This window comes from Lasiodiplodia theobromae, assembly GCF_012971845.1.
Source record: "Lasiodiplodia theobromae strain AM2As chromosome Unknown scaffold_17, whole genome shotgun sequence".
Lineage (NCBI taxonomy): Eukaryota > Fungi > Ascomycota > Dothideomycetes > Botryosphaeriales > Botryosphaeriaceae > Lasiodiplodia > Lasiodiplodia theobromae.
Genome location: NW_023336377.1, coordinates 48079 through 73727, shown reverse-complemented (window position 1 = coordinate 73727; position 25649 = coordinate 48079). Strand labels below are relative to the sequence as shown.

At 57.5% G+C, this 25649-nt stretch overlaps 7 protein-coding genes across 7 annotated transcripts; 2 read left to right on the top strand and 5 right to left on the bottom strand.

The window, feature by feature from the left end:
- Positions 1–1167: 1167 nt before the first annotated feature.
- On the bottom strand, positions 1168–3063 carry LTHEOB_5960 (Cytochrome P450; the record flags this gene model as incomplete). Its single annotated transcript, XM_035515163.1, has 3 exons — positions 1168–1887; positions 1942–2294; positions 2586–3063. 3 exons carry the CDS (start codon positions 3061–3063, stop codon positions 1168–1170), a joined length of 1551 nt encoding a protein of 516 aa, XP_035373091.1.
- Positions 3064–3821: 758 nt separating this feature from the next.
- LTHEOB_5959 (FAD binding domain containing protein) lies at positions 3822–5398 on the bottom strand (the record flags this gene model as incomplete). Its single annotated transcript, XM_035515161.1, has 4 exons — positions 3822–4040; positions 4367–4531; positions 4589–5157; positions 5233–5398. The coding sequence occupies 4 exons, from the start codon at positions 5396–5398 to the stop codon at positions 3822–3824; spliced, it is 1119 nt and encodes a 372-aa protein (XP_035373090.1).
- Positions 5399–9774: 4376 nt separating this feature from the next.
- On the top strand, positions 9775–10746 carry LTHEOB_5958 (uncharacterized protein; the record flags this gene model as incomplete). Its single annotated transcript, XM_035515160.1, has 2 exons — positions 9775–9807; positions 9862–10746. The coding sequence occupies 2 exons, from the start codon at positions 9775–9777 to the stop codon at positions 10744–10746; spliced, it is 918 nt and encodes a 305-aa protein (XP_035373089.1).
- A 262-nt stretch (positions 10747–11008) lies between these two features.
- LTHEOB_5957 (Polyketide synthase-nonribosomal peptide synthetase hybrid) lies at positions 11009–12172 on the bottom strand (the record flags this gene model as incomplete). The annotated part of the gene is made up of 1 exon (XM_035515159.1): positions 11009–12172. One exon carries the CDS (start codon positions 12170–12172, stop codon positions 11009–11011), a length of 1164 nt encoding a protein of 387 aa, XP_035373088.1.
- Positions 12173–12441: 269 nt separating this feature from the next.
- LTHEOB_5956 (Polyketide synthase) lies at positions 12442–22978 on the bottom strand (the record flags this gene model as incomplete). The annotated part of the gene is made up of 2 exons (XM_035515158.1): positions 12442–12454; positions 12504–22978. The coding sequence occupies 2 exons, from the start codon at positions 22976–22978 to the stop codon at positions 12442–12444; spliced, it is 10488 nt and encodes a 3495-aa protein (XP_035373087.1).
- Positions 22979–23452: 474 nt separating this feature from the next.
- On the top strand, positions 23453–24594 carry LTHEOB_5955 (uncharacterized protein; the record flags this gene model as incomplete). The annotated part of the gene is made up of 2 exons (XM_035515157.1): positions 23453–23979; positions 24042–24594. 2 exons carry the CDS (start codon positions 23453–23455, stop codon positions 24592–24594), a joined length of 1080 nt encoding a protein of 359 aa, XP_035373086.1.
- Positions 24595–25131: 537 nt separating this feature from the next.
- LTHEOB_5954 (Membrane-associated eicosanoid/glutathione metabolism (MAPEG) protein) lies at positions 25132–25609 on the bottom strand (the record flags this gene model as incomplete). Its single annotated transcript, XM_035515156.1, has 2 exons — positions 25132–25207; positions 25266–25609. The coding sequence occupies 2 exons, from the start codon at positions 25607–25609 to the stop codon at positions 25132–25134; spliced, it is 420 nt and encodes a 139-aa protein (XP_035373085.1).
- Between the last annotated feature and the right edge of the window lie 40 nt (positions 25610–25649).

The following is a 25649-nucleotide window of genomic DNA, read 5'->3' as shown; positions in this document are numbered from 1 at the left end:
TTACCGTGAATAGTATCATGAAGCGAAATTCGTGCAACCTATGCGGTAGCGGACGTATTGTAAGCAGAGTGCATGGCTCTATACGAGAACTACGCGGCGCACGGGATGCTCAGCCTTGCCCTTCGTGCAGGGAGCCGTTATCAGCGCATTAAAGGGGCATTGGTATTTTTTCGGCTAGCGGCCTCGACATGAGCAATGCCGGCCGTGAATTACATCTACGATGCGCGCGCAACGTTGTGCCTGCTCCAGGACGATAAGCTTTCCCACGATCTCTTAGCCTATCACATCACCTTCCTGCGCCCAGCTTTCTTGGCTCTTCAGACGCACCCATTGAGCGCAGCTGACCACACTGCTTCATGGCCGATGGGAGTCTAAACTTCGGCTGGCCAATGGCTCCGTTCGACCCGCTCTCCCGCGTCATAACACAATTTTTTTTAACCCTGCGATGCTATTGGCCAGCAGTGCTGAGATTACCAAGCATTAAAGATTCATGTTCCAACTCCTCATCGTTGCATACTCCAAAATCTAAATCCCTAAATACCAGTTGTCTTTGTAAGTGAATTAATACCGTGGAGACACAAGGCAAGATGAGAACCTGGCCTTGCTTGGAATCTATCCGCTTGAGGCAGACAGATTCTACTCCAAGACTTGCCTGCTTATCACTATTCCATGAGGCGGACTTACCGGACTCGAGAACGACGTTCAATTGATGGGATAAGCCCTCGGCCAACGTGTATTCATGGTTACAACTCGTCTTACGAGCGACCCAGCTGACCTCCAGCGTTTTGTAAACCGATCATCAAATCCTCCGAAGATTCAAGCAGCAACATCCAAGCTGGCGCTGCCTATAACCATTTTGCTTATGCGGTGGGCCGAATTGCTGGAGCCGATACGAATGCTCTATCTATTGGATAAGGCTTGCGTCAAATTCCCTACCTGTTTTACCGGTATGTTAGTGGGTTGATGTGATGGACTAAGTTCTGCCGATTAATTTGAAAATATGCATGCCCATCACGTTCCCAGTAGCAAATTCTGGCGGATACCATGCTCAGTCATTTTAAACGTTCCTTTATTTATCACAATTGGCTATAGTGCATGTAAAATCATGAGTAACACATCTCAGCAATATTTCCACCTCCAACAGCACCGCAAACCCTCGATATTCCCTCACACCTCCCTCTTCTTCAAATCCACCATCAACGGCGGATTCGTCAACGTAAACGAGTCCTGACACCCCTCATCAAACTCCTTCGGGCTCTGTCCCTCCGCAAGAGTCAGATCGAAACCCATCACAACCGCCGAAATAACACCCCTCATCTCAATATACGCCAACTGCTTGCCAGGGCAAGTATAAGCCCCCCTTGTGAAAGGCATCCACGGCACCGTCTCGCTCGTCAAATCCACCCCCTCAAACCTCTCCGGCCTAAACTCATCCGCATCCTCACCCCAGAACCGCTTGTCCCGGTGCAACGTCCACGGCGGGATCGACACCATCGTCCCACCAGGCACAAACACACCATCGGGCAGCGTCAGGCCGCCAGCCGGCGTCTCGCGCACGAGGCCTTCGATCGCCGGCGGCTTGAGGCGCAGGGTTTCGTTGATGACGTGGTCGAGGTAACGCACCGTGCCGAGGGACTTGAGGCTGCGGTCGGGCAGCGCCGCGAGCTGGGCGCGGAGCTTCGCGAGACGAGCCGGGTCCTGGGTGAGGTAGAAGATGGCGTTGGTGATGGCGGAGGCGGCAGTGTCGCTGCCGGCGAGGATGAGGAGGATGGAGTCGTTTTCGAGCGAGCGCTGCGTCGGGCGCTTGTTGATGTCGGACGCGTCGTTTTGGGACTTGATGATCCAGCTGGAGATGTCGGTGGGGGTGTCGTTGATGGCGTCGAAGCTCTGGGTTTGGGTTAGGGAGAGTTCAAGTACAGGCCTTCTCTGGAGGATTCTCACCTGTTGCTTCGTGCGCATGGTGGAGTGGCACCACTGGAAGAAGGTTGCCATCTCGCCGACCAGGCCAATTTGGCTGATCATCTTGAAAAGCCACGGGACGGGGCCGAAAATCCCGTACATCTTCATCGTGGCGCGCAGAGCCTCGTGGGACGTAGTCTTGCCCGCAAACGTAACTGAACCTTTTCCGTCTCTGATCATTCCGAATTCCTGGCTATAGGCAACCCGGCCCATGGCGTCAAATGCGAAGAAGCTGATCCAATCAGTTAAGTTAACCGAGCTTCCCGTTCGGGCTTCGAGAGCTCGAATGAGGTCGTTGATCACCTCCTGGACGCGGGGCTCGTAGTCGGCAAGAGCTGAAAAGATGTCAGATAGAGTTCCAATATTGGGTTAACTTTTTGCAGCTCTTCCCCCAGCCTAAGCTGCATTTTGACATGAAGGATGTAGTTTCTCATTCCGACTGAATTGGGCAATGTCTCCACGTAATCGTGATCTGATGGCAAGGTGAGGGAGCCACTTGCCTTTGCTGCTGAATCCTCTGTCGAGGATCCTTCTCCTCCAGGAGTGAATAGTAGGATCGGCAATAAGTAGCACCTGTCTATCTTCCTCGGCCTCAGGCGAGTGGTGGTACCACGTTCCTCTTTTACATTGCGCCTTGGCTCCGTAGAGGAGAGGAATTGCCGAGGGGTTAAGGATGGAGATCTCCCGTGCTCCAATTCTGACGTAATCGCCATACTGCTTGTGAAGGCTGTCTATCGAGCGGAAGAGACGGACATCGGTGGTAATCGCTGCGTGCAGGCGGTATAACGAAGTCAACACGCCCTGCCATGGACCACGGAATTTGCGGAGAGGCGAAAAGAAGAAACGGTAGACGGTAGTGCTGCCGAAGAAGCCGAAGAGAAATGTAGCCGCAAATGTGAGGACCAGACGAGTCGCCGCCAGAAAATCGTAACTACGGCTGAGCCAGAGAAATAACAGAGTCAACGTCAAATTCCAGAGGCCGAGAAGGCGCCATCCATAGTCGTCCAGTTGGAGCCTAAAACTCGATATGTGGGTAGCTGCACCAAGCACCACCGAAGCCAGAGGTAGTGACAGCGCAAGAGGCGCTTCGGCTGGGGAAGGCATGTTGTCGAGGGATTGTGGAGTACGATCAAGATCTCAATCGACGCGTGGCCATAGGGTATTTATGCGGTTCAGATCAGGCAAGTGCGAAGGATGCCGAACCTTCGCCTAGTTTAAGTGCGGGCATGAGTACCACTCTGGAAAGGGCTGCGACTGTGGTATGTTGACGCTAAGGCCGTACGAGTAATGTTTCCAGGGACTAGGCAAGGATAAATAGTGTGGTTGAAAGATCACCCGCCGAAATTGGATGCATTTGTGACTGTGCGCTGAATAAAATTGATGATGATATTCTTATGCGTTTATCTAAGCCCAGTGCTTTTGTACGACATTATATCGCACCAAATAAGCGTGTATCAAGAGCGGCTTGTCGTGGTGTTTTGACGGGGATATATTTTGGCCCCCATCCAGATAAGCACGGATCACGTCAAGCAGCGACCAGCAAGCCTCGTTTTTGTCAGCACTAGCCGCCGAAAAGGGAAGCGCTCCGGCACAACAGATAGACCCTGGGAATTTTACTGGATCGCCGTTTTCAATGTACAGCACACCATGTTTGCGAGCCCCGCATTCAGATGTCGGTGGAAAATGATACCCAATGCCAAGATATTTGTCAGTGTGTGTAAGCCAACAGTCAGCCCGCAAGCTCGATCTGAGCAACACTTAAGTGGATACGTACAAGCTGGAATAGGTGCACACAATAGAAAATGCGAAATCAAGTGTTCAAATTCAGAGTCTACAACTGGAAATGTTTACATGCTGTGCAGTTATAACCATTCACCTTCATCGGCAAGCTGTCCATTTTCCTCATAAGCCTTAAGAACCTCTGAAACTGTCCATGGCTTGTAACGGTACCCAGGAACGGCATTGGTATTCTCGAAAGGGGCTCCCATGAGCAGGTGATTGACGCACTTGCCGTAGTTTTCATAGACATATGCCTCCGGGTCATGCTTCACTATCCAGTCACCAACGAATTTGCCGACTATCTGTGGGTTTTTAGCCACAGCTTCCCAGTCCGTTTTGTGGAAGAGCTGACGATTCTTCAGGCCCGTTTTTAATGCACACGATGCACGTTGAAATCTGCATGCGTCAGTCAAGCGGGGACAGGATGGTAGGAGAGAAGGGGACGACTAAAATACCTCAGTCTATTGTGAACGCGCAGCGCCAAGGGCACATTGCTCCTTCCGGCCAGCTGTAGACAAGATGCAAGGGAAAATGCATCCTCCATCGCCATAGTCCCACCAGCACCAGAAGTTGGCAAAAAGGAATGTGCAGCATCGCCAATTTGAACAACTCGACCGCAAGGCGATACCCAACTGTCCTGTGGATCACGCCACATCAATTTCCAATCGGTGCAAGACTGATTCGGCGTTGTTTTGATCATTTCCTGCACGATGGGCGCCCATCCCTTGACATAATCCAGAGCTTTGTGCGTAGGTGCCGTCTTGTTCCAGTTCTCTTCAGCTTCGCCATCGTCCTGTGATATATTCAGTGATATATTTTGAAGTAGTGCTGATAGCACCCAAATACTTACCTTGCGTGTCATGACCCAGCATACTGTGTTCTCAGTCCTACCAATGACCACGTACGCGTCGGGGCCCATGAACATGGCTACGTAAGTGTCGTGACCGGCAAGCCATTCCGCAATGACTGGATTTTGGAGAGCTACGGCGACTGGGTACGTAGCACGATACACAGCAGAACCGCTGCTGCTAGGCCTGTCCTTGTAGCCGGAGACAAGTAGACAAGCCTTGGAGCCCACACCGTCCGCCGCGACGACTACATCAGCTTCAAGCTTCCGGCCGTCACTGAGGAGTACGCCGCCGGCTTCATCCGTCTCGTAATAATCGGCAACCGTGGCGTTGAACTCGACAGCAATTCCAAGTTCCTGGGCGTATTGATAGAGGAGCTTGTGGAGCTCTGAACGAGTGGTAACCAGGCTCGGATAGTCTGGGTTGGTAGGGGGGAACTGGCCGACCGACGTGCCATCGTACTTGCGCATGTCGAGAGGCGAAAAGATGCTGACATTCTGTAGTCGCTCCATGAAATTGGACCACTGTTGGGGTGTTTTCAGAGCAGACTGCTGCAGAGCGATAACGTCGCCTGAAAGATGGTCAGCACAGGTTCATCATTCCAGCAGACATCCTCCTCCCCCTTGAGCGCTTTTTCGTTTCTTACCATAATCATCGAAATTTGGCCTTCGGTCAACAATTCGAACATCGTGGCCTTTTCGATAAGCCTCAATGGCAAACGAAAGGCCTGCGATACCTCCGCCGATCACCAGAGCCGATAGGCCACTAGAAGGGTACCGTTTAGTAGACAACGTTTCATTGACCAGTCCCATTTTTTCGATGGCTTCTCACTTTGAGTTCTGTAGCATCACCATAGCTCATGGACATAGTCAAGTATTTATATGTAGTTTACGTGGCGTTCTGCGCTGTTTCGAAAGCAATAATTGATGAATGCCTATGATCCTCGGAGTATCGGGCGCTGCTGGCCCGGCGCACATCCTTGGTGCACGTACAGCGGTATAACGATTTATAATCTAATCGATTATATAGTTAAAAATTGGCTGATCGGACGGAACCTTCGGTTCAAGACCGCCCCGTTGTGTGTGTTGCATCCGAGTTTAACCGAGAAATAGGACACTCGGCTTATCTCGGAAGACAGGAACTCTACTTATTCAGGCCCCAGCTGCTTAAAGCAATGAAACATCGACGCACAGATTGAAATGAAGTCTAAGCGTGTAGAAAAGCTGACAAATTAATGGGCGAAATAGAGAAGTAGCTTAGTCGAGTTGCGGATAAGCTTTCCGAGTTCCGGCTCCAGACTAAGACAAGGTATTCAAAAGGAAATAAGTTCTGTTATTGCAGGAAAGTAGAATATTTCAATTTTAGTCGTTTGATCAAAAGAAAAAGAGAACCATTGTCAGCATGCTAATCTTAAGTTCTACTATACTTTACGCTCTTACGAGCTTCCTCCCTCTTACGGCCGGCATCGCAACACCAGAACTTACAGAAACCGCGACTTCGAAATACAATCTAAACTCGCATTGCCCACCTTGTACCGCAACTATTGAAGAGCAGCGCGCCGCCTTCGCCAATTTCACCAACCTGATCTACGCACCCGGCGGGAATGTCACCGAGGCTTACCTAACCTACGTTGCTAAGGACTACATCCAGCACAATCCCAACACTCTCAGCGGGCGTCAGAACTCCATGGACGCCGTCCAAGCAGTTATTGATGCTGGTGCGACTTTCGATGTTATCAACACTGCCTTTGAGGATGGCTGGGGTTATGCATTTTTGCGAGTGAATTTTGCGGGGGCGGCGCAGCCGACTGCTGTGGTGGATATTTTGAGGATGAATGGCAGCTGCATTGTCGAACATTGGGACGTGATGCAGGAGAGGCCGGCAAATGCCACGAACCCGATCGCTATGTGGTCCTAAGACGAAAAGTATCCCTACCCACGTGCTACACTGGGCATCTGGCGAGGGGTGGTTGTCGCGTAAGTGGCTTTCTAATGGTTTCACACCTTGGTAGCCGGAGCAAAATAGCATTGGATTATTTCTCGAGGAGACCATCTAGAGAGGTATATATTTAATGTAAAGGCAAGACTCTGGCTAAGGAATTCGAAGAATTCATTAGGGAACACCCCAGGCTTTTACCTTTCAGTATCAGCACTTATAATTGACAATGGCACACGGTGATGAAGCCGGAATCAATTATATAGTACTGCACTACATACGCTTTGATTGGTCAACCTTTAGCCTCCTGCGTAAGAGAGGTAGGCTGAGGGGCAAACCCCGACCCGCGGGCGCAGAAACTTGGATATGCACGACGCTGACATGCATGAGGCTGACATGCGTGAGGCTGAGCACGGAGCGAAAATGATTCGCACTTAAGCACATGCTTTCCCACGTCTTGGAACATTTTCGTCTGAACAAGAATCAACCATTTTCGTCACCGGCCTTGTAGGCCGTACTCCTGCGACACGCGTATTGCGCACCAAACGCGGAAACATCACGTACCAAATAAGCATATCAGTCGCCCTAACGGTTGAAATATCTAGGCAAGCCTTAGTCAGCAGATCTACTTATTGCTATAGCTGACTCGTGATCAGATTGTGGATCTTTTGTGCGATTAAGGTGTGCAACTACCTTCCAGCCAAAGTGATCGGATAATCTCCCGGATAAAGCATATTGGGAGTTGAGTCCAGCGCCACTGCGCATTTTTCAATCGACTTCCTCTCCGGAGACTTCTATCTGGTCCGAGAAACAAGCCGTAATCGACTATGGACTTCTCACAAAATGAAGTTTGGCTTTGTTCGGAGAGGCTTTGGGACCAGCACAACCCTGAGATGGATTATCAAGCACTTGGAGAACGGCAAATTCGCTTGATTGAGTTCACACTGTTTCAAGACGACAATAGAACGGCACCGAAACTCTACTTTCGAAGTCAGTGTCGATCTCTCGACCGTTTGCCTTACTACATTGCCCTCTCATACACATGGCCTACTCCCCAAACAAATGTCGCTGCTCCAAAATACAACAACTATTGGCTGGTTCAAGACCATCCACTTTATGTTGTATACGGGTACATACGCGAGAGCTGGGATGCAGGTGATAAGAGATCCTTCCTCTTCTGGATTGATCAATATTCAATTGATCAGAAAAACCTTCCCGAAAAACATCGTCAGATTCGGTACATGAAGGAGATCTACGCACACGCCTGGAAAACCTTGATATTCATAGGAAATCCAGCTGATTCCTCTGATGAAAGGCCATTTTGGACGGCTTTCAAGCTTCTCCGAGACTTTCATATCGCTGCACAAGACCCCAGGACCGGGCCAGAAGAAGCTCGGATGTTTTTCATCCAGCGTCAAACAATCGCGGCCATGTCAGCACTCGCAGCGATCCTGACCGCTCCATGGTTCAGCAGAACATGGGTATTGCAAGAGGCAGCGGTCTCACGAAATGCCCTCCTGGTGTGTGGTTTGTCTCAGATCAGATGGATGGACTTCCTTAAGCAAGTTCGCTCTTTCGATCGTGCACAACTACTAATGGAACTTTTGGAGAACCTCTGCGACAAGAACGTCTACTATATGCAATTTGTGAAAAGGATTCGGCTATTCATTACGCTCCACCTGGATCCAACGGTGGGAAAGCACTCAAGATATGAACCAAAGCTTTTGATGCAAATAACCAAGCCATTGGAGGCCACCAATAGACGAGACAAACTATTCGCTCTTTTAGGCATTTGCTGCACTGACCCCGGAGTGCCAGTTGATTATCGTCGACGAGAAGCGAAAATCTTCCAGGAGCTTGCATACAGATTCCTGGGCGATCTAAACCATTCTTGCCACTCGCAGTGCCCTTTCAATTGTCCTCGGCGCCTGCTAAGTATTCTAGCAGATGTCAATACCGACAACAACATCTCCACACCATCCTGGGTACCGGATTGGACAGAAACAAAACGATCTGAGGACATGTGGAAGCACTCCGAAGCTGCAGGCTACTGCGCATCAGGGGAAAGCGTCTGCTATGTGTTCTTCTCTGGTTCGAGAGAGTCCTATCAGAAGCTGGATACTCTCGCAAAAGTGTGTACCAAAGTGAACATCATCAGCACCGAGGGTCCACAGCTGCTCTTCACTAGAGACAATACTCAACTCAGTCCTCATACAACATGGGCCGTTCACATGGCTGCAGCGCCCGACCTGGGCGAACGAATATCGCATTTAACCAGATGGATCAAAGAGGTTCAAAACATACTGGAGAAAGCTGAGTACCATGAGGGATCACTTGGGAGGACTTTATGCGCAGCAATCCCCTTCAATGACCCCAACTCTGCTTATACGCCTACGGATGATGTGTTCGAGTACTATTTCCATGGATATCTGGAGTACGTACAAGCGTGGAAGGATATGGAACATTCGGGGCGGGACGCTTCTCAAAGGCTTGCAAGGTGCGAGAACAGGTGTAGATCCTTCTACATCGCTGCAGAGCCTTGCATCGGACGAAAGTTTTTTCTTACTGAGTCGGGTCACATGGGCCTTGGTCCGGCCAGGATGATGACGGGCGACGTTGTCGCCATCTTACTTGGATGTCCAATGCCGTTTCTTCTTCGACCTGACGGTGACAGGAATAAGTATCTGCTGGTTGGGTACTGTTACGTTGACGGAATGATGAAAGGTGAAATGATGGGGCGGGGTGACTATCGTACTGAACGTATTCGTTTGAATTGAGATAAATGTAGCCCTCTGTAATTAACACAAGCGCAGTAGGTATGTATTTTCTTTACTCATTACTCTCCCGGGAAGCATCTTGAAAGTTACTTAGCGCCCTCAATCCGCGGATGTTTTCGAATCCGAATCCGAATGTACATAGAAATTTGAATTCGGAACCGGATGTATTCGGATCCGAATGGCTTAGAAATTTGGCCGGAAAGTACTACGAGGACAAAGTGTACTGGTTCATCACATAAGCACCATGACAAATAGCCTGAGTGATGTCTGAATAGTCTACGATGATGTGATAGGACTGTAGTAATGGCTTTTTTACATATATAAATTGGTTCCTGTCGTGGTGGGTGATAAAACCCATCACCGAGTGTAAGACATAAGGACCACACAGTAAGTATATCAACCCGTTGAGGACTCATCGCAGAGCCCCAAGTTAAATCCGAACAGATTCCCCAAATCGGCTCAACTGACATCCCAAAATGACATCCTTTCAAAAAGTCGCTCTCATTGGCGTAAGTCCCTCTCATGAATCGGCTCCGCGTGTACACAAGTTAAATATGCCACAGAAAGGCCTACTTGGCAGTGCAGTCCTCGAACAGCTGGCCAAGGACCAATTTACGGTGACTGTCTTGAGCCGTAATGCTTCAAGCGTTCATGACATTCCTTCTGGTGTGAAGGTTCATCAAGTCGACTACTCCTCCCAGGAAAGTCTCGTAGAGGCTTTGACTGGACAGGATGTTGTTGTCAACACGGTGGGAATGTCTGGACTACTCGGGCAAAAAACGATCATCGATGCCAGCATCAAAGCCGGAGTGAAGCGCTACATTCCGGCTGATTGGGGTTCCTTCACGACCGACCCGAATGCTCGAGCGCTGCCCATCTTGCGTCCGATGGTGGAAATCCAGGACTACCTCAAGGACAAGGCAGCTTCTGGTGCGCTCGAGTACACAATCTTCTCCGTGGGAGCATTCCTGGACTTCGTCCTCGACTCTCCCCTCATCCTCGATCCCAAAGCACATTCGATTCAGGTGTATGACGAAGGACGGCATCCCTTCAGCTCTACGAGCGTGTCCGGCGTTGGACGTGCGGTATCTGGATCTCTCAAAGCACGTGAGGCTACAAAGAACCGCAACATCTTCATCCATGAGGCTGTTTTGACTCAGGCCAAGCTCTTTCAATGGGCGAAGAAGTACAGCCCACCAGGAACGCAGTGGACCGAAACAAAGCTTGACGCACAGCAAGAGCTGGACAGAAGTCTTCAAGACCTGGAGAAGGACCCAGGTAACGTTGGCCACACCTTCCCCATTCTGAAAGCATGTCTTCTTGGAGGGAAATATCGGTCCGCGTATCCAAAGGTTGATAATGAGATTGTGGGTCTTCCTCTCCTCACCGACAAGGAACTAGAGGCAAGGTTTGCATCCAAGGTTCAGGGCGCTACGGTTCCGGAATGAGCAAGCAGGTTATTGGTGAGCGGCGAGATGACAAAAACAAATATCTCTTCTGGAGGAAATTTAGCACCTAGATAAAAAGAAGTTAAACTCTCGAGATAGAGAAGTTAAATTTATAGCCGCCATCTAAGAAAAAGCCACTTTTTATACCAGTATTCCGTACTCAAATAAACCCGAACTAGAAGGCGAGAGCTCTAACTAGTAAGTTCGCCGTTACAAGCAACGGAAGAAAACATTATCTATCTACACGCCTTCTACTACCACACTACTCTTTTAAAAGCCGCGGGTATCGGATTCCCTCGCCCTTCTGATCAACCGCCAGGAGGAATGAAGCAAGAAACTCACTCATGCCAACTTGCTTAGCATTCGCTACCCACTCCCTCATCGGCGAGACGGCAAAAGGCATCCCGTATCGCCGCTGCATATACTCGCGGAACTCGCCCATGGGCACCGCGCAATCGTCGGTGTGATGTATGAATCTTACCCCTCCCCCGCGCGCCGCCACCACCCTTTCCGCATCCCGCACAACCTCCAGCGCGATTTCCCTCGCCACATTGGCGACGTCACAGAAGTCCAGATAGCCCTCGAACTTGTCGTCCAAGGCGGGCACGACGCCCAGCTTCTGCGAAAAGGCGTGGATCGTGTTGACGGGGTCGGCCGCGTCTTCTGATATGAGGTAGCCCGACCGATGGACCACGACATTCAAGCCGGTTGCTCGGGCGCACTTCTCGAGGAATGCCTCCGATGCCCATTTCGTCGCCGTGAAGCCTTCGGAGCGCTGCTGTCCGTCCTGCACCTCGTCGCCGTCGGGGGCTGGGTAGAAGGACGAAACCGAGGCGGGCGGGTAGGATGTCTGGCCGCTGAGAAGGACGACGCGCGCCGAGGAGACGTAGTGCAGGGGGATGTGGTGGTGGCGGCAGCAGCGCAGCGCCAGGGCCGCGAGGTACTTGGTGGACTCGACGTTCTGTGCGCGGAGGGAGGCGTAGGTGTTGAGGCAGGAGCCTTCGGCGCCGGCGTGGAGGATGGCCGTGGCGGTGGTGCTGAGGTGGTGTTGCTGCTCGGGTGTCAGGCCCAGGTTCGGATCTCCTAGGCTCCCGGTGTAGATGGTGAGCTTTTCGGACTGGGGGGGAAGCTTTCCGCGGTCGTAATCCGGCGAGACGGCCAGACAGTGGACGGTTGAGACGCTGGCGTCGTCGAGGAGAAGGCGAAGGAGCACGGAGCCGAGAAGACCTGTCGCGCCGGTGAGGATTATGCTGGCGCCGCCCCCGTCAACGACTTGGGCTTGATGCGGTCGAGGATCGGGGGTGCTTTCATGCAAGTCGAATCGGGTCTCATCGTCCCAGAAGGCCTTGTGGGTGCTGTCCTTCACCCTCTTCTGCCCGCTGGCGATCCTGGCCGCCAGTTGCCCCAGGGTGCTTGCCTGGAACATGTCGAGGAGGGGTATTTTGACCTGCCACCTCTCCGTGATGGCCTTCTGCAGGGTAACTAGCAGCATCGAGTTTCCTCCCAGACGGAAGAAATCCGAACCGCTGTGGATCGGACTCGCCTGGACGACGGCGGTGGGCAGAACAGTCTGCCAGATGGACCACAGCTCCGCTTCGAGCGGCGACAGGTGGTCGAGTGCAACGTCAGCGGCCTCGCGCAGCATTGGAGCCTCCAGCGCTGCCAACGCCGCCCGATCGACCTTGCCCTGCGCATTCATCGGCAGCCGCTCCACCGCCACGATCACGGCCGGCCGCATGTACTCGGGCACCGGCAACGCGGCCACCAATTCGGCCAAGAAGCGCTTCTTCTCCTCGTCGTCTCCGGCCGGCACGTCTGCAGCAGCAGAGAAAGCAGCATACCCGACCAGCACCTGCGCCTCGGCTCCCTCGCCCTTGACGACGACGGCCGCGTGCGCCAGCTTCCCGTCGGAAGCTTTCACGATGTTGGCCGCCACGTCCTCCAGCTCGATGCGCAGCCCCCGGATCTTGACCTGCTGCTGCTGCCCCCCGTCCATACGGCCCAGCACGACCAGCGAGCCGTCCGGCCGGAGCATGCCCCGGTCGCCGGTGCGGTACATGCGCGTCCAGCCGCGCTCGACGTCGTCGGCGGTCGCGAAGGGATCGCGCACAAAGGCCGCGGCGGAGAGGTCGGGCTGGTTCAAGTAGCCCAGCCCCACGCCGGCGCCCCCAATGCAGATCTCGCCCGGGAAGCCGGGCGGCACGGGGTGCAGCTCCGCGTCCAGCACGTAGACCGAGTAGGAGCTCAGGGTGGGCCCGACGCCGAGGCGCTGGTTGGCGCTCTCGGCGGGCGTCGTCGTCGTCGTCTCGTGGTGGTATCCCCGCAGCTCGCCGACGTTGGAGATCATGCTCGTCTCGGTCGGGCCGTACATGTTGAACAGCCGCGGCGGCGATGGCAGCAGCCGCCGGAACTGGGCGATCAGCGGCACCGCGAAGGCCTCGCCGCCGATGGCGACGCACCGCAGCGTACCGGCACACCGGCGCACGGCGGCGCCCGCGTGCTGGAACAGCATCGTCCACTCGGCCGGGGTGCCGAGCACCGTCGTGACGCCGCCGTGGGCGTGCAGCAGTTCGGCGACGGCCGACGGGTCGCCGCGGGCGGGGCGCGGGACGATTGCCAGGCGGGCGCCGACGGACAGGGCGACGAAGATTTGCAGGGCCGACATGTCGAAGGCGTGCGAGGATTGCTGCAGCACCGTGTCGGCGGCTGACATGTCGAAGGCGGCGGTGCTGGCGAGCATGTTGTGGCGGTAGGCCGACTGCGTGACGAGGACGCCCTTGGGTGCGCCCGTCGTGCCGCTGGTGTAGTAGGCCAGCGCGGGGGCGAGCGGCGTCGAAGTGTTGGGGACGGGCGCCGCGGCGGGGGCGAGCGTCGAGACGTCGATGACGACGGTGGTCGAGGGGAGGGCGAGGGCGGCGGCGAGCGAGATGGTGGCCGCGTGGCAGAGGATGACGGCGGGCTTGCAGTCCTGGACGATGCTGAGCAGTCTTTCGCGTGGCATCGTCGCGTCCAGCGGGACGGCCACGGCGGGCGTCTTGAGAGTGCCCAGCAAGGACCAGATGAAGGCGGCCGACGGGTCGAACAGCAGGCAGACGAAGGCCGTGGTGCCGTCGAGCGATGCCGCGTCGGCAACAGCCTCGGCCACTGAGTCTGCCTTCTGGGCCAGCGTCGCGTACGTGTAGGCGCGGCCGTCGCTCTCCTGGACGGCCGTGTTGTCGGGCATGCTCGCAGCCACCTGCTCGACGCGCCGCGAGATGGTGTCTGGCCACTCGCTCTCATCTTGCCTTGGGCCGCGGCCGAGCTGGACGGCCTCATCGAGCCCGCGCGCTCCATACAGCCTGCACTGGGCCACGGGCAGGCGCGGGTTTTCGGACAGCGAGCGCAGCAGGTGGACGTAGGCGTCGAGCAGCAGCTGGCACGCGTGCGTGGGATACAGATAGTCCTGGCCGGTGAGGCTCAGCATGCACGTTCCGCCGGCCGACTCGGTGATGTCCAGCGTCAGGTCGTACGGGTTGCTGGAGCTCTTGGACCGGACGTACTCGATCCTGCAGTCGCCGATGGTCTCCTGGGCGAGCGCTCCCAGCCGGTAGTTGATGACGACCTGGAACAGCGGGCTGTGCGTGGCCGAGCGCGGCACCTTCAGCTCGTCCAGCACGGCGTCCATGGGCACCTCCGCGTGGGCCAGCGCCTGCAGCGCCTTGTCGGCGGCGCGCCGGGCCAGCGCGTCGAACGTGTCGTCGTCGTCGTCGGCGCCGGTCCGCAGCCGCACCGGCACGACGTTGACGAAGAAGCCCACCGTCTCCAGGTAGCGCCGGTCCGCCCGGCCCGCGTCGACGACGCCGACGCACAGCTCCGACACGCCCGCCAGCCGCGACACCAGCACCTGCAGCACGCCCAGGTGGAAGTGGAACGGCGTGACGCGCAGCGCGCCGCTGGCCCTCCTGACGGCCGCGACCGCGTCGGCGCCCAGCTCCACGCCCGCGTGCGCCGTGTCGTACCGGTCGACGGCCCGGCGCGCGCTCGCCTGCGCCACGCCCAGCAGCGGCAACGGTGCCGGCAGCGGCGCCAGCTCGCCCCGCCAGAAGGCCATCTCGCGCTCCCACCGGCCCGCCGCCAGCGCCTGCCGCTGCTCGATGGCGTAGTCGACGTACGACGCCGCCGGCGGCAGAGCGGCGCCGCGGTATGCCGCGTCGAGGTCGCGCACCAGGCGCGCCCAGCTGACGCCGTCGAGCACGAGGTGGTGGCCGCCGAGGATGAAGAAGGCGTGTTCCTGGTCGTCGTCGTGCCGCCGCCCCAGCAGCAGCAGCACACCGCCCAGCGACACGCCCTCGCCGAGCTCCCAGACGCGCGTCGTCAGCGCCTCGAACTCGCGCTGCACCGCGGCGTCGGCGTCGGCATCGTCGGCGCCGCCGAGGTTGACGGTGCGGAGCGTGGCCGTGGGCGCGTCGAGCTCGCTCTGCACGGCTTCTTCTTCTTCTCCGCGGCCCCCCGTGGCCGCCGAGAAGGCGGTGCGCAGGGCGGCGTGGCGGGCGACGGTGGCGCGGAAGGCCGCGGCGAAGCGGCGCGCGTCGAGGGGCCCGCTGATGGAGTAGAGGAGGGTTTCGTTGTAGGTGGTTGGGTCGGAGAGGAAGGTCTGGAGGAACCAGATGCGCGACTGGGCGGGCGAGAGTGGCGCCGTGCGGACGACGCGGGGCTTGGGCGCAGGCCGGCGCTTCTGCTGCTGTGGTTGTGGCTGTGGCGAGGGACTGCTGCTGCTCGGCGGCGTTGGGGCGTTGGAATCGGTCGATGTGGAGCTGTCTGGCTTGCTGCTTGTGTGATCTGGTTCCTGCTGGGGAGCTGTGCTCTGCTTGTCCTTTCTGGAAGCCAATTGGTCCAGCGCCACGCGGCAGATGCCCTCTGCTGAGGCTCCGTTGATGATGTGGAGGACCGGGATGTCCGTGTCCGTCTCCTTCAGAAACCACGTTCGGATCTCCATTGCCAGCAGCGAGTCGACGCCATAGCCGACCAGCGGGATCCCCACATCGACGGAGCTCGTCTGCAACTGCAGCAGTACTTTCAACTTCTTGACGAAAGCTTCCTGCAGCGCGGCCAGGGCAGCATCGCCATCCGTCGCGGCGTTCAGTAGGCCGGCCAGATCGACGACTGTGTCGTCGTCTTGCGCCGCCTGTGCAGCCGCCCTCGCCTCCCGCACGAAAAACGAGAGCCTCGGATCGACGGCCCAGAACGGACGTTCCGAATCGTCCTCGCTGATGCGCAGCCCCGTGATGAGCTCCGGCGGGCGCGTTGCGGCGTCGGGTCGTCCGGCAACGATGGCTTCGGCGAACATGAAGTGTACGTCTTGTTCCGAAAGCGGGAGGAAGTACATTCTCCGCAAGCCCTTCTCCACCGACGGGTTCTGCCGCGTGACGTACCCAATGTCGGCGACCATGCCTACGTCCAGCACAGACGCAGCGAGGCCTTTCCGCCGTCGGCTTTCCGCCAGCCCGACCATGAACATGTTGGCCATGTGATAGTTTGTCTGGCCTGGCGTGCCGATGACGCTTCCGAGAGAAGACAGCATGATGAAGAAGTCCAGGTCTTGTTCGGAGAAGAGTCTGTCGAGGTGGATGCTGCCGTGGACTTTGGGTTGCAGGGCTTCTTCGACTGCTCGTGAATCCGTCTGGATGAACGTCTTGTCCGACAGGACCATGGCGCCGTTGCAGACACCCGCCACCGGCGGCATCTCGCTGCAGATCTGCTTGCCCACATTTGCGACGCTCTCCCAGTCGGCCACGTCCATTTCGAGGACCAGCACCCTGGCACCCTTGCTGGACATGGCCTCCAGCCAGGCATCGTCCACCTGCGGGGCTCGACTGGTGAGGACCAGGTTTCGAGCGCCGTTGGCGACCATCCAGCCGCAGATGGAGCGGCCGAGCTCCGTTGTCAAGCCGACGAGTAGGTACGTCTTGTCGCTCGCAAACAGCTGGGTTGGATCTATAGGTTCGACGCAGACCTGCATCTTTTCTGCCCCTGTCCAGTCCACGACAATGAGTTGGTCCGAGATGCATTCACCGAGCTTGTTGGGCGAGGTGGCGAGGACAGGGACGTGTATCTGTGGCCGGCCGTTGAGCTCTGTCCAGGACATGACGGCTTCCTTGAGCAGCATGTGCACCGACTCGTCTTCAAGTGCACACGGCAATTTCCCCGGGAAATTGAAGACGGATCCGAAGGTGCACATGGGCGCCTCGACTAGTAGCTGGGCTTTGGAAAGAAATTGCTCGGTCGCGCTCTCCGGGCCGTCGACAATGACTGCTGCGACTCGGTCCGGTAAAAGCCCCATGGTGCGCAAAGGCGCTCTTGGATGGATGTAGATGGCCTTTGGATCTCGTGGCGGGCTCGCAGATGTTGTCCTAAACACACGAACCATATGTTTGGAAGCCTCATGTTCGAAGATGTCGCCGATTGATTCCGTGCAGTCATGAAGCCAGAGGGACGAGCCCTCGGGGGCGGAATGCATCCATGTCAGGGCAGCGAGGATGGCTGCCATTAATGATAGTGCATTCTGGCCCGGTTGGATCTCCGCTCCGACGGAGATTGCGTGTTGCGCCGGAACTATTGTAGTCGATGAATTGTCTCGTGACAGGGCCAAAACGGACTCTCCACTGCTCAGCTTACCCAAGCACAAATGCAAGTTCAACCCCGGTAGAGCCGCGAGGGTCGACATTTTCACAGTGACCTCGATCTGATCCGACGCAATGCGTGCTGTCTTTGGTTTAGCGACAGCCTTGAGGACTTGCGATGGACAGACACGGATGATTTCTTCGTCTGCCGGAATGGCTTGATGGAAAATGCGACGACGCGAAGAATTGAGCCGATCGTTGGTCTCTTGATCCGGCCGCACCCGCGGGATGAGCAATACATCTCCTCTCAACGCCAGCTCCGGTTCAGTTGTCCACAGAAGAGGTTGCCCGTCGATGCCCAGCTCTTGCGCGAAAACGAAACGCAGGAAATTTTCAGCGATCACACTGGGGTTGAGCGCGACGTTGCCGTCCAAGTCCAGGATCTGAAGCTTTAGGGAAGGCATCTCGGAACGCAGTCCTCTCGACAAACCCACCATCATCTTCGAGTACCCGGGAGTTGCGTCGTCCTCCCTGGTGAGCCACAGGACAGCTTTTGACCTCTCAAAGACTTTCTTTAGGGCCTCGAGCACGGCTTCATCTACACCATTCAAGAACAGTGGTGAGTCCAGCTCCGCCAAGCACAGAACCGCAGTCCGAGACGAAAGTCCGGCCGAGCCGGCGGCCTGAAGGTGCGGAAAGTGCAGGACCCTGTGCCCATATGATGAAAGTGTCGCGCGCAGCGAGCGCACGAGTCTAGAAGCCGACAGGGACGAGCCGCCAATCAAGGCGAATTGCACGTCTTCTGAGAGGGTGTGCAGGCTCGCCAGCGGATCGAGAAGAGTCGTCATCGTGGTGTCGACAGCTTGGCTCACAAACGAAGAGTAGTAGTGGACCCGTTCGTCATCGTTGTCGTTGTGAATAACATCGATGCCAGAGAATCCCGAGTTCAGTAGCTTCTCATCCCACGTTGTCGCGGACGCGGCCGGGCTCAGCCTGCGGCCGTCGTCGCCACCGAGCCACCAGCCTTCCAGCCCACCCATGATCAGCTGGACTCGCATCAGCTGCGAAGTGGGTTCGACGGCAAGCAGATATCCGCCTGGCTTCAGCAGCTTGCGCACCCTCTGAAGCATTGCTTCCAGATTGTCGGTGATGTGCAGGACGTTGGATGCAAGCACGATGTCATAGGTGTGCTCCTTGAAACCTTGCTCATGCACAGGTACGCCGATATCCAGCGTCTGGAACACCATACGAGAGCCATATTGCGCAAACAACTGCTTCGCCTTGGGAAAAAAGCCCGACGAGACGTCGGTGAAGGTGTAGGATGAGAAGGCGCCATCAATTCTTTCTAGAAGTGCTTTTGTAGTAGCCCCGGTGCCGGCGCCCAGCTCAAGAATCTTGGCATTGGGGTACCGATGAGTGATCTGGCGTGCATATGACGCCATCTGCGCGTTGAGGCGTGGCAGGCCCAGGCCGCTGAGGTAGACCTTCGTTAGCATGTCGTCGGCGAACAGCACTTCCAGGATTTGCCTCTCGCCACGGAAGACGCCGGGCAGATTGTCGCCGACGGCGCGCAACAGCCTCATGTCAATCTGGTCTGGGTGTTCGCGCAGAATGGCGTCGATGGTTTCGCGGGTGTCGGTGAGCCAATCTTTCTGGATGAGTGGTCGAACTCCCACATGTGCTTGCTCGATCATAATGCGGCCCGTTTCAATCATCCGCTTGTGGTGCCACTTGAGCTGGTCCTCCGGAATGTCGGCAACATCGGTGAGGATCTTGCGATAGAAGAACAGTGCAAGCCGCTCGGCCTTCCTGACGAGGTCTGCTTCTACGGCTTCTTGGCCCTTCGGGCGTTCGACGGTGGCGGGGCGGCTCAAGAAATCAGCCTCCCACACGGGTTGGCTGAAGATGATGCGGTCGTTAGACGCGTCGGCCTCTTGGAGTGCGGTCAAGGTCAAGCCTTCCAGCTGGACAGCGGGCCTGTTTCCAGGCCCGTACAACGCGAGGTCGCCGACCAGAGCTGATGCGGAAGAGCTCGTGACGTGGGCATCGACGCTGACCTCTACCCGTCCGTGTTGATCGCGAAACGCAGTCCGCATGTCGACAGAGATCTTTCTAACTGCCGTCGGAAGATAGGCAGTCCATAGCCTTTCAGTGGCTGGGGCGCAGTACGCAGCAAATATCGACTGCAAGGCGCTGTCCAAGACGGCAGGATGCAGCCCCGGTTCGGGCACCATCTCTCCGTCTTCCCACATTGCAACCGTGGTCGCAACGCCATCAGCCCGGCTCGCCAAGCGGAGGCCTCTGAAAAGACCGCTGTACTCGAGGCCAATGTTGCGGAGCGATTCGTAGAATCTGTTCACGTCAACACTTGAAGGCGTGACGAGCGAGCCATCTCTGGGAGGCAGCTCGTCCGGGTTCGTGGAGACGTCGAAATAAACGCTCAGCTTTCCACCAGACGCCTTGTGCAGCGTGCCGGCGCCAGGGTCGGTGCATACATAGCAGGTGAAGCTTGCACAGAGCTGGTCCGCGTGCCGCGAGCTGCCAATCTTGAAAGAGCACACCGTTTCCACGGGTCGAGTGAGGTCTTCCAGGGTCAGCGCGCGGTCGATAGTGAAGTCGTCAATGTCAACCAACTTCACAGTGCGACCGCCGGCAATGGCGTCGATGGCTTCGAGGACCATGCTGATGTAGCCAGTCGCGGGGAACAATGCTTGTCCCTGGAATCGATGGCCCTCGAGCCAGGGAAGCTCCTTTAGGCTCAGCATGTTACGGAAGCGTGGCTCTTCATCCGAGTCATCGGGGCACCGTCGTCCAAGCATCGTGTATGGCTTGTCGTTGCGCAGGCGGTGGTTGCGCGAGATCCTCGACTCTCTCCAGACCACTTGGGCGTGGTCCCAGGAATAAGACGGCAGGCCCTTGAGCAGCCGTGGCTCTGCCGTCGCCCCCCAGCATCTGCGGTAGCCGTCAAAGTCGAATGCGTCGGAGCCGAAATGCTCCCACATTCGCCCCAATGCTCCAGCAAACGCCTCGACGCAGTTCTCGTTGCGCACCATGACGCTGCAGTACGGCAAGCTGACCTGGAGCTTCTGCTTCAGCGTCTGGGCGACTGGTCCCTTCAGCGCCGCGTGCGGGCCCACTTCGACGACGACATCAAACGGCCCGCCATGCGTCCACGACGCCTCGACGGCATCGGCGAACAGCACCGGGCTGACCAGATTGTCCACCCAGTACTGTCCCCGCAGCGCCTCAAAGTCTTGGGCATACCACAAGTCCGCATCCCCGCGCACACTCGACACCCAGACGGGCGCCGTCGGTGCCGGCTGCCGCGGCCTGATGCCACACGCCGTGAGCGCCGCCAGATAGCGGTCCGCACACGCCTCCATCTGCTTCGAGTGGTACGCGCGGTCGACGCGGAGCAGCCGCGCGAAGACGCCGTCGGCGTCCAGCGCCCGCTTGGCCGCCTCGATGGCGTCCCGCTCGCCGCTCAGCGTCACGCTCGCCGGCGCGTTGACGGCCGCGACGCAGATGCGGCCCTTCCACGCGGCGCAGAACCGCTCAGCCGCGGCCCGCCCCATGCCAACCGCCATCATGGCCCCGTCGCCCGGCAGCGCGTCGGCGTGCAGCCCGCGGTAGTAGGCGATGCGCGCGGCGTCACGCGCGTCCAGCACGCCCGCCGCGTACAGCGCCGCCATCTCGCCGCTCGAGTGGCCGACGACGGCCGCGAGCGCCACGCCCGCCGCGCGCAGCATGTCGACGAGGCCGATCTGCACCGCCGTGACGGCAGGCTGCGCCACGGCGGCGCGCCCGAGGCGGCTGGCCGAGGCAGGCAGCGCGAGCAGCTCGGCGCGGATGGAGAAGGAGGGGCGGTCGGCGGCCGCTTCTGGCAGGCTGGACAGGGCGTCCTCGCAGCGCGCGATGGCGGCGGCGAAGATGGGCGACGAGGCGAGCAGGGGAGCCGCCATGCCGGCCCATTGTGCGCCCTGGCCGGTGAAGATGGCGAGCGTGCCGAGGCCGTCGTCGGGCGAGGTGAGCGGGCGGAGGTGGGTTGGTTGGAGGGCGGCCGGGGTGGCGGATAGGAGTTGGGAGACGAGATGCTCGCGGCTGGTGGCGGAGAAGGAGGTTCGGAGAGGCAGGCCGCTGCGGTGGTGCAGGAGCGTGTGGGCGAGCGAGGAGAGGGAGCTGGAGGGGTGGGCTTGCAGGTGCTCGGCGGTTTTGCGCACGTTGTCGAGCAGTGACCGCTCGCTGTTGGCGCTGAAGACAAAAGGGCCAGGAAATGGGGCGTCGGTCGCATCCGAGTCTCCGTCGACGTCGGGATGCGGCTCGTAGGATTCGATGATGGCGTGGGCGTTGGTACCGCCAAAGCCGAAGCTGTTGACACTTGCCCGTTTCGGATGGCCGGGAGCCGGAGCAGGCCAGAGCTCAGCCTTGGTTGGAATGACCAGTGGCCCGTAGTATGGCTCAATGGCTGGATTCAGCTTCTCGAAATGCAGATTAGGCGGAACAACGCCGTGCTTCATCGCCAGCAACACCTTGATTACCCCGGCCAGGCCGGCGCATCCCTCCAAGTGTCCAATAACCGTCTTCACGGACCCAACGAACAGGCTGTCTGCAGAACCAACGCTGCTCCTCTTGGGGAAGAAGACGTCGCTGATAGCATTCGCCTCGATTGGATCGCCGGTGGGAGTTCCAGTGCCGTGCGCTTCAAAATACTGGCACCTATCTTCCGGCTTGAGGGGATCCAGGCCCGCGATTTGATAGGCCCTTCTAATCAGACGCGCCTGGGCTGCTGCGCTCGGCATGGTGATCCCAGGAGTACGCCCGTCAGAGTTGACTCCTGTGCCTCGGACGATGCCCTCGATGTGGTCTTTGTCCCTAAGCGCTTGGCTTAAGGGCTTAAGCAGTAGGGCTGCCACGCCTTCTCCGCGGGCGTAACCATCGGCATCCGCGTCCCACATGCGCGAGCGGCCGGTGGGCGAGAGCATGTGTAGCTTCGACTCGGCGATATAGACCTCGGGCCCGAGGATCAGGTTGCAGCCGGCCACAATTGCAAGGCTACTGTCGCCGGCGCTGAGACCGCACACGGCCTGGTGAAGCGCCACCAACGACGACGAGCATGCCGTGTCAACCGTCATCGACGGCCCTTTGAGGTCGAAAAAGTAGGATATCCGGTTGGCCAACAGGCTTCGGGCCGTGCCCGAAGACGTGTATGCGGCCGCATCTTCCATGTCACGTAGCTGAATGTCCGAGTAATCGTTGGTCATCACTCCGACATGCACCGAGGTATCCGACCCTCGAAGGCGGTCCAGAGTGTAGCCTGCGCTTTCGCTGGCCTCAAACACGGTTTCCAGAAGCATGCGCTGCTGCGGGTCCATCGCCTCCGCTTCCAGCGGGCTGATGCTGAAGAATGCGGCATCAAAACGTCGCGGATCCCCGTCCAAGAAGTACGATTTGGTGACGGGCGAGCAGCCATGACGGTCGCCGTCGTGGTGGTGAAACTTCCCAAGGTTTAGCCTGTCGGGCTCGGGCTCCTTCTGGATATCTCGACCATCTTTGAGGAGTTCCCAGAAGCTCGAGTCTGTCGTTGCTCCGCCCGGAAAGCAGAACGAGGACCCAACGATGGCAATAGGCTCCATACCGAACGAGATAGAAAAGAACTGGTACGAATGAGGTTTTTTTTCTTCGGAGAAGAAGATGCGGTTGCACTACGTATATTAAAGACACGGGCTTTGCAAAATGTTCGGTGGTTGCATTGACTCGTCTCTGTGTAGGTCTTCGTAGCTCCAGGGACCCCGGTAGCCGTTAGGTTACCGTTCGACTCGCCTCGGCCTTTGACACTGCCATAGTTGAACCTTGGCAATCGGGTTCCTCGCCTAGCTCTGGTTGCAATTGCGATGTCTGACAAGGCTTCAATTCACCGCTTGTTGGGCGCAGGACGGTTACGGCTGGGATGGAGAGCTTATGCATAGCACGGATAGAAAGAGGCATCCGTGGCAAGATGGTGTATATAGCTACAGTAACGCTCTGAATCCTCCCGGCCGCTTCTCCTCTCTCGTTGGACAACCATCCTTTCAGCCTCCAATCTCACCTCCCCCTCTCCCTCATTTGCCATGGACCAGGTGCCGACGACACGTACAGCGCTAGTCGTGCAGGGCCGAGGCACTGTCGAGTCAGTCGGAGGGTTGCCGCTGCCGTGCCTTTCGGATGGCCAAGTGCTCATCAAGACGGCCAGCGTGGCCCTGAACCCAGCGGATGCAAAGATGGTCAAAGCCGGGCTGCCGCTGAGCGGAGTTGCAGGCCTGGACTTTGCGGGCACAGTCGTCGCAACGCGGGCAAACGTGCGCGTGGGCGCCCGAGTGTGCGGCGTTGTCTGCGGATACGACCAGAAGCGCCCCGATGTGGGCGCCTTTGCTGACTACGTCGTCGCCGAAGCTGACTTTGTGCTTGAGCTCCCGGACGATCTGGGCTTCGACGAGGCGTCGACGCTGCCAATCGGCATCCTCACAGCGGGGCTGGCGCTATACAAGACGCTCAAACTGCCCCATCCGCAACAGCACCCGCAAAAAGCGGGCCCATACGCGCTCGTGTACGGAGCCAGCACCGCAACCGGAACGCTCATCACCCAACTCCTTCAACGGTAGGTAGATTTCAACCCCCCCGCTCTTCTGATGGCCCGCTCTAACACCCGCCCCCATGCAGATCCGGCCTCCACCCAATCGCCGTCTGCTCGCCCCACAACTTCGACCTCGCCCGCCGTAGCGGCGCGACTCACTGCTTCGACTACCATGCCGCCACCTGTGCCGCCGACATCCGCGCCCTCACGGCCGACACGCTCGACATGGCCATCGACTGCATCGCCACCACCCCCGACACGACGCGCCTCTGCTACGCCGCGCTCGGGCCCGCCGGCGGCCGCTACGTCGCGCTCGACCGCTTCTCGCCCGCTGCCCACTCCCGCCGGACGGTCCGGCCCTCGTGGGTCTTCGCCATGGCCGCCTTTGGCACTAATGTCGACTGGGTCGCTCCCTACACGAGCCCGGCCTCGCCTGCGACCCGCGCCTTTGCCGTGGCCTGGTTCAGGGAGGTCGAGACGCTGCTCGCAGGCGGGGCGCCGCTGCGCTGCCATCCGCATCGTGTCGTCGGTTGTGGCTTGGACGCCATCCCGCAAGCCCTGGCTGTCCTGGGGGGCGGCGGTGTGTCGGGCGTCAAGCTAGTGTGCACGTTGTCGGATGAACGGCAGGAGCGAAACTAGCTGCGGCCCGTGTTTGATGGCTACCGAGGTAGTTTCATCTACATGTAACCGTCGCGTATCAGTTGTAAATTCCATTCGCTTTAACTCTCCATGAGAAATGATACAGTTACATTTTCTTTGCACATTTCCTTTGCAGCGAAGTATTGCCTCTGTTGCCTGATTACTAACATAGCCTAAGGCTTTGAAGAACTACTCAATAGAGTTAGTTGGGGAATTAGCTAATTCAAGCTTCTCGCTTACTTACAAGGAGTCCAACTTTAGTCAGACCGCAGTCGGCCATAGCTCCAGCTATCCTCTTTTATTTAGTGCCACTTCGACGCAAGTCATCATTTTCAGGGTATTAGTAATATACTTCTTCAAACATGTCACAACGTCCCCGCCACCACCGCGGATACGCAAGAAACGAAACAGGCCGTCACAACCCCCACGCTCGACCCTATCTTATAAATTTAGCTCTACAAGATGACTAGTTACATAAGAACTTCCCCCCGTCACTCTTCTCTTGCTTCGGGCGGATGGAGAGACTGATGGTGCGCACTAAGCAGAGTATCTCTCCGTAACGAGGTTTCCTCCCTCAACGAGTAGCGCAATGCTAACGAACATGGAGATGAAACTACTCAGCCAAGCTTGTGAGATACACGGACTACACCTTGAGAACTGCGATGACTCACTATAATGCGGTGCGAAGTAATCCGGCTTGGCGCAGATATGCGTCCTTGTAGGCCCATCTCGCTACGACCCAGATGATATGGTACACATTCTGGCGGTAGGGATCCACGCCCCCCACCCAAGCGGCCATCGCTCCGGCGATAAAAACAGGCACGCATTCTTGGAGGTTACTGGACGCAGCGGCTGACCGCCGCATCATGCCGAGTCGCTTCGGGCTGACGTGGCCCTTTTCGTGTTCGGCTCGGACAAGCGCCTCCGTCGGGTCGTCATTGTGCTTGATCACGGAACCGTAAAACTGGCGCGGTGTTCTAAAGACGTTGATGGCGTAGGTGAGGAGGATGGACATGACAGGAGTGGGCGGGAGCCCAAAGGGGCGTAGAGTGTCA